A 7,452-nucleotide genomic window follows, 5' to 3' on the forward strand; every position below is an offset into this window, starting at 1 on the left:
CCAAAATTAAGGATAAAGCGCGTAATTCTATCGCACTCTACCCCCCTTAAAGAAAACGAGTTACGCCCCCGTAACTCCATTTAACTCAACTTTAGAATCATGTTGATCTTTTCTCATTCCATCTTTGGTAAGGTCATAACACTTCTCTGTATGCATTCTTTGTTGCGAACCAAAATTCTTATTAATTCTTACTCATCCTTACCCTATAAAAGCACCAACACTCAAAAAAATTGGGGTTCCTTATGAACAGTGTGCTGACCAAATTGCCCCTGTATTTGTACTTGCAATTCCTTATCTACAGTGTTGTGACTGATTTGCCCTCAAAAAATTCCATGTGCATCATTGACATATCACTGACTGAGCACATGGGTGGTCTCTCTCCTCCATACCTTTCAGTCTCTCTCCTTCCTCAACTATCCTCTGCTTGCCAGAAAATCTCCATCTTTCAAATGTCAGTTTTCTCACCATATCTTGTTTGATTCCATTGAAGCATACTCCGACTTCTCATCAAGAAAATGGTAGATGAGAGAAATAAGTAATTTTTCGGTTTGGCAATATTATCGTGGTGTTGAAATGGTGGCGGATCTGAGCAGCCGCTTCTCTATTTCCTTCATGTATCCTCAAATAAATCATCAACGAATCAAGGTAATTCCTCTTTTCTTCATTTCAGCTGTAAAATTTGCTACCCTTTTAGGGTTAGATCTAATACTCAATTTCACAAATTATTGGGTCTGTTAAGAATTTTTTCGCAAATTTGCTATCCTTTTAGGGACGAAAGTTTGGTGGTGTTGGAGATGGTGTAACTTCGAACACCGACGCGTTTCGTAAAGCTATTGGGTATTTGAAACGTTTCGAGAATAAAGGTGGGTCCCAGCTTAATGTTCCTCAAGGAAGATGGGTTACTGGAAGCTTCAATCTTACTAGCAATTTCACGCTTTTTCTTGAAAAGGGTGCTGTTATTTTGGGATCTCAGGCATGTAATCTCCATAATTCCAATTATTTTGATTTGATTATTTTTTTTACTATTTTTCAGTTGGGTTCTTTTGTAATTGATGATTTGCATGCTTTAATCTCTCAATTATTTTGTGGGTTATGATTGAGTGCATATTTGATTAGCTTTTCATGAGATTTAATTTGCTTTTTATAAATTTTGCAAGTTTACCCCATTAGGAAATGCAAGCACAATTCCTCTTCTTGAATGATTTAGCAAATGTTTTCATTGCACTGGGGTAATGATTTAGCAAATATAGTCAGCGAATTTGTTTGCAAATGTACCCCATTTCAATCCATTGTTTTGGGAGGTCTATTGTTTTGCATGCCGTGTAAGAGTGTTTCTCTTTTACAGCTTCTACTCAAGTTTTGGGAAGTGGGATTAAGGTTTTAAAAAAAGATTAATCTACTGTTTGGTTTGCTCAAGTGTTGGGAAGTACGGTTAAGGTTTTAATTTTAAAAAGATTAATCTGCTGTTTGGTTTCAAATCAAAACAAGCACATTGCCCTGGAATGTACCACAAAGTCTCTTTGTTGGAACTATCGAGAACCTGGCCACACAGCCAGCAACTGCCCTAATGAGGACATTTGCCACAGGTGTGGCAAGGGTGGTCACCAGGCCAGGGACTGTCATGTCCCACCACCACCACCCGGTGATGTGAGGTTGTGCAACAGCTGTTACAAACAAGGCCACCTTGCACCAGATTGTACCAACGAGAAGGCCTGCAACAACTGTAGGAGGACAGGTCACCTTGCTCGAGACTGTACTAATGAACTTGTCTGCAACCTGTGCAACTTGTCAGGACACGTAACAAGAGGTTTCCCTAAGGCAGATGATCTTGCTGGGAGAGGAAGTGTGGTTCGAGGTGGTGGTGGTGGTGGTTACAGGGATGTTGTATGCAGGAACTGCCAGCAGCTAGGGCACATGAGTAGGGACTGTGTTACACCAGTGATCTGCAATATGTGTGGAGGGCGTGGTCATCTGGCATACGAATGTCCTTCAGGGAGGTACTTGGATCGCTACCCCAGGAGGTACTAATTGTTGAAGCTTACCGTGTGATGGCTATCCATGAGAATTAGGTGTATCGGCATATTTTTTGCCAGTTAGTTATGTTACTAGAATCTTGAAGTAGACTTTATATAGTTTCAGCTGAAGCTTTAAGTTGACAAGTTTCAAATTGTTCTTTGAGTGTTGTACTATTGAATGGAATGGAACGTTTAGCATTATTTGAAGTTTGTTGAAGTTGAGATTTGAAGAATTTGGATATTTCAATCTATTTTCATTTTATTTATTGCACAAAATTTATCAAGATTAATAAAAGTTATCTTGTTGCTTTGATCTCAGTTGTGATTTCTTTTAAAAGTTTGTTGTTTATTTGTTAGCTTCATTACAGATTTGACCCCTTTTCGTAGTAGGATACAGGTAAGTTTTATTGGCTTTGAAGATGAAATTATATTTTGAGAAATACTCAATAAACTTCAAGGTTCAATCTTGAGCTCTTCCTTATGGACCAGCCTTTGCTTGAAGATCATGCTTGGATGTAAACTATGGCTTGAATACGCTTGATAAATACATTAGCTGGTGATTTTAATATGCCTGTTTGGAGTAGCTTACACATACCTGGATCTGTGCTACCTACCTTGTCAAGGTACTATTACTAACCCTTGGAAACTGTCGCATTTCAAAACTTATGTGTGTATAATTCTTACTCCAATGTAATTATATTATGGTATCTCAGTAAGTTATGTAATTTGTATGCATTAGTCATAGGTAGCTAAAACATAAGTTCTTGTGATTTGGTGATGAGAGTGAGTGCAATATTGTCGTTGGAAAAATGGCCTGCTAGAGCGTTACCCCCAAACTTCTTATAGATTGAATCTGATTGTCAATAGGCAATTTGGCACGTTAACAATCTAACTACAATTTTCTTGGGTTTTTAGGACATTTGTCTCCTATCAGTTGCCTAACTAATCGACAAATAGATGTCAGAAAAGCTTTAAACACTGAGAAGAGTAAAATAATATCTCACTCATCTAATCATCTTTCACTAAACACAGGGAAAAACCCGAAAAGTAAAATCGAAAGCAAAAGAAGCTTAACTAAGGTTTCAGAAGTTAACTCATAGGTCCCTCTGTATTCTCTTACTTGAAACATCCGCAAAGGTTTCTTATCAAGAAGCTTGCAGACTTAACCACCCTTAAAAAGCCAATAAAGAGTCATTTTGCTTACTGCAGACTGAAGATTTCTGCTGTACAACTCTGCTTCTGTTTCTGTTTCTGTTTCAATTGATTAAGTAATTATTAACAAGAAAGTGAAAAGATGAATCTACAAAAACATGTAGAGGCCACTCACATGCAGTTTGATTACCTAAAAAGCAAAAAGTAAGGCTTACAAGTTATAATATAAACAAGATTTGGAAGAATGTTGTTGGTAGGATGACAAAAGTGTGATCCAAGTTTTCTCAGTTGATTCTTCTGATTCAGTGAAATACTGACAAACAGCTGATTGTATGGCCACAACTTTTTTTAATGCTTCGTTTGCTTCCACTTATACTTTTGCACTCTACTCTCACATTATACAGTAACAGTACAGTTAGTTGAGGAGAATAGCTTATTTTATGTTGTAAAGTTTTTGTTAGGTAACATGAATAATACAATGTCTAGAGCCGAGTAGTTTGTGAACGGATTATCTCATTTACACCCCTATGGAACATACTACGCATATTGTTAGCTTGGCTGCTTGGAGTACATGCAGTGTTTGTGATTCATACTAATACGATGGTCATTAGAGGCGATTGTTTCAATTGTTGTTATGATTTCGATTGTGATCCTTATAGAATATGAGATACTAACTCTGATTATTAACTGTTAACTATCATTGAATCGTCAAGGATGATGTTTGGGATGAACTACTTGAATGAACTGACAAGCATGGTTTGCACATTCTGATATATAATACTTCCCTATTAGACATCTAAGCCATTAACTGAAGTGTTGCTGGTTGTTTCAGTCTATTATTCAGATTGAAGCTTGGCGAAAAACTAAGAAATATGAGTACATATTATCATATTGCGTATTCTTTAGTGATAAAATATGACACTTTTGCATACCATTTTTTATATTGCTGTTTGATACAGTACATATTTCTCATGAATTCTATCGATCGGTTGTAGCTATGAGTAGACTTTGATCTAATTATTGATTGTAGTCATCAAGAGTCAATAAGACATGACAATTATAGCAATAACAACACATAAATCCACATATAATTGATTAGAATATGTATTTATGTGCTTTAGTCTTTTTCTCTGTATTTTTGGTTGTTAGTGGTAAAGCAATTATCTCATAGATTAGGAATCTCCAAGTCTGAAGCAAATACAAAGGTCTGATGCAAACTGGGTTTCACGTGCAGCCGCTATTTACTCACAAGAACTACCATTAGTCATGTTCTCTTGTAAATTCTTTCCATAGTAAATAATAAAAAATGATTTTGATTTCATTAATAGAAATAAACAAGAATTAATCACTTTTTATAGTAGTAAGTAATATGCCATATTAAATACATTATTATATGTCCCACACTTGTATTACTTGAGAATCTGCTAACCAATCAATATCAAAGTACTCCCTCCGTCCCAAATTACTCGCAACGTTTTGACTTTTTGCACTATTCACACATCTCACTTTGACCATCTTTTTTAGCTTTTATATAAAAGCCAATGTAATCATGTAATATGTTGTTGGGTCTATTTTAATGTATAGTTTCTTGAAATTCTGAATTTGATCCCTGGATGATAAGGATAGGAAAGAGGAATAAAATCAGGAGATAGCTGTATTTCCCAACTCTGATTGTATAAAGGCAAAAGCTAAACTATACAAATAATATTTATGGGTGATTGTTTCATAATTTGGTGATTATTTGGCTGTTGTGGGTGCTAAATTATGATTCTTGATATGATTTGTGGGATTAGATTTTGGTTTATGTGCTTATTTGTCTATGTTTCTGTAATGCTTTATTCACTGGGTTTTGTTTAATTTTTACTGGTTATTACTCTGTAATATTTCAGCTTTCATTATTTATGTTATAGCCCTCTCACATATTAACTTAATTCTGTATTTGTGTTTTCTTTTCTCATATGGATATTACTTAATAGAGCTTGATCATGAACTCATTGATTAATTCTTAATTAGCATAACTTGCGTCCAGAACTTGACAATTAGATATGATCAGGATATAAAGAGAGAAAGATCTAAAGGAAACGAGATAAAGAGTGAGCTAGAAGTGAATTAAGAGTTATTTCCTTCTCTCGGTTTTCTGTTATTTCTGATCTTGCTTAATTTTTGGCAAAACCAGAATCTGAAACCCAGGGATTCCCTGAAAGATCAGCAATTAACTCATCTTATGCTCTCCGGACCATGGGCACAAGAACTCACTGTAGTAAAAGGACAAGAGTGGTGGAAGGAACTGATGCAAGGAAGACTTCGGCAACGCGAACCACTCAAAAAAGAACATCTTAGGAAGCCTCAATCCAAAAATAATATGGAAGCTGAATTTGAGGCTGAAAATGACCAATCTGAAGTTACTGACAACAGTGTGCTTCCTGGTAATGGTTTTTTAGAATTTTAATTTGGATGTTATTTCCTGTTTTTGATTTCTGAATTTTGTTTCTACTTGTGTTGGAGGTGAGATTAAGGAAATTTCAAAAGTGGTTTCAGGACTAAGTGTCGAATTTAAAGGACAAAGTGAACCCCAGGAGAAGGTAGAGTAGCAAGTCAATGATGGGCAAGAAATCATTGATTTCGATGCACAAGAAGAGGTTACCGAGATGTCGAATGACAGTAAGAAGGTCGACTTCCACAGCTTCAGTCGGAGGGATCTCCAGAATCTGTGTAAGAAAAACAAGAGACTTGCCAACAGTACCAATGCTGCAGTGGCTGCTTTGCTTGAATCTCTTGAAATTGTAAGTTTCTTTTGCTACCATGTCTTAATTTGGCTAATAATACCTAAACCGTACGTCTTAATTTTTGTATAGTTGACTTTGGAAGCCAATGACTACATTTATGTATATTAGGTGTGATCACTTGATAAAATTGGGTTGAATATGCCATTTATATATAAGAAGTTAATTTGTAGGTAGAGGGAGTATAACTTGATTCTATCGGGTGGGTGACAGGTTTGAGAAGGTGGGTATATGGGTCAGGGTGGGTGTGTATAGGGTGAATGGCTCTTAATTTATGCTTGGTCCATGGCCAATGGCTGGGTATAGATTTCATGTCCTTTATTTACATCACTAACTTATGAACTCCTGCCCTTAGTGGTCTGCTGTCTCTCCTTCCGTTTTGCCTGGTAATATGTGACATTGCAATCTTGCTAGAAGGGTGATGGGAGTGTAGAATCAAAGTTTTTCTTTATTTGTGATTTTTGTCATTGAGACAGGGACAAACAAAAGAGTGTTCGCACTGTCAGAGCCAGATGATGAAGCATCGAACAGGTGAACTTTATAGATTGGCATTAGAGGTAACCTTGCACACAAATCGTAAGATGCACCTAATAAAACAGAAGTAGAGAGACCTCCGGCACTAAAATCAGATGAACCTAACATATTAGCAGTAGAAGTTACTTGACTTACTTCTGTACCTGAATCTTCTATTGAGAGGCCTTAAAGTGCATCATATTATGGTATGGGTTCTATGAATCAAAAAATTCTCTCTTGTTTAACATTTATATTCACATTTACTGAAGTGCCTTGTTCTACCTTTGAATAATTATTTAGGTTGGACAGTTGAAGAGTTTTGTGTACAGAAGGATTCAGATCGAGCCAACTGCAATTGTGTGCTTGATAGGTTTTGGATGTTGAGCACGATATATTTAGGTGTCCTCATTTGGAGAATTTGCGGGTTGCACCCCTTGGATCCAAGCATAGTTTCACAAATAGAACATAGGAAGTTGTATAAATTCTTTTTTGCTACAAACTTGAACTATTACTATTTCTGAGGCAATGTATATAATTAACTTCCTCCTTAAGCTCACTATTTAATTTTTTTTTTTCTATTGATCCTAATTATAGATCTTCTCCCTTAAAATTAATGTAATGATCTATGTGTCATACTTAAATTATTGGGCTATTAGATGACCATTTTGCCCTTGAATTATCCATTTATCTTCAAAAGTAAATATAATTCATTGCCTCTAATAAGAATACTGGCATATATGTAGAAATATATTAATGGAACCTGCTGTATAAATTAAGCGTGTATGCATATGATTGTTGTCATACTCTAATTAGAGCGATCGATACAAGAATTGATTCTCTATTTGCTAAGAACATGGATTCACATACAAATAAAAGACCCAAAACTTAAAGCATTAAAGAATAGTACTAAAAAATTAAGATCATATAATTGATAATTGAAGATTGAAGAATTAATACTCATATTATATTATCATAATATCCCTAATAAA

General features: G+C 35.6%; 2 protein-coding genes across 2 annotated transcripts; both read left to right on the top strand.

Moving 5' to 3' along the window:
• Positions 1-372: 372 nt before the first annotated feature.
• LOC145629145 (putative polygalacturonase) lies at positions 373-1,465 on the top strand. The gene is made up of 3 exons (XM_081681678.1): positions 373-645; positions 770-973; positions 1,346-1,465. Exons 1-3 carry the CDS (start codon positions 523-525, stop codon positions 1,382-1,384), a joined length of 366 nt encoding a protein of 121 aa, XP_081537804.1. The 5' UTR covers positions 373-522; the 3' UTR covers positions 1,385-1,465.
• Positions 1,396-7,043, top strand: LOC145627948 (uncharacterized; the record flags this gene model as incomplete). The annotated part of the gene is made up of 3 exons (XM_081680288.1): positions 1,396-2,638; positions 5,344-6,669; positions 6,764-7,043. A coding segment is annotated over one exon (633 nt), but the record flags the coding sequence as incomplete, so codon positions are not given.
• Positions 7,044-7,452: the final 409 nt, after the last annotated feature.

Source organism: Chenopodium album, chromosome 4 (genome assembly GCF_948465745.1).
Source record: "Chenopodium album chromosome 4, dcCheAlbu1.1, whole genome shotgun sequence".
NCBI lineage: Eukaryota > Viridiplantae > Streptophyta > Magnoliopsida > Caryophyllales > Amaranthaceae > Chenopodium > Chenopodium album.

Excerpts from the sequence above, each read along its gene's own strand:
- LOC145629145 (XM_081681678.1), top strand. The coding sequence starts at position 523 with ATGAGAGAAATAAGTAATTTTTCGGTTTGGCAATATTATCGTGGTGTT. Across the intron at positions 646-769 it reads TAAATCATCAACGAATCAAG|GGACGAAAGTTTGGTGGTGT; the intron begins GTAATTCCTCTT and ends CTATCCTTTTAG. Across the intron at positions 974-1,345 it reads CTGTTATTTTGGGATCTCAG|CTTCTACTCAAGTTTTGGGA; the intron begins GCATGTAATCTC and ends TCTCTTTTACAG.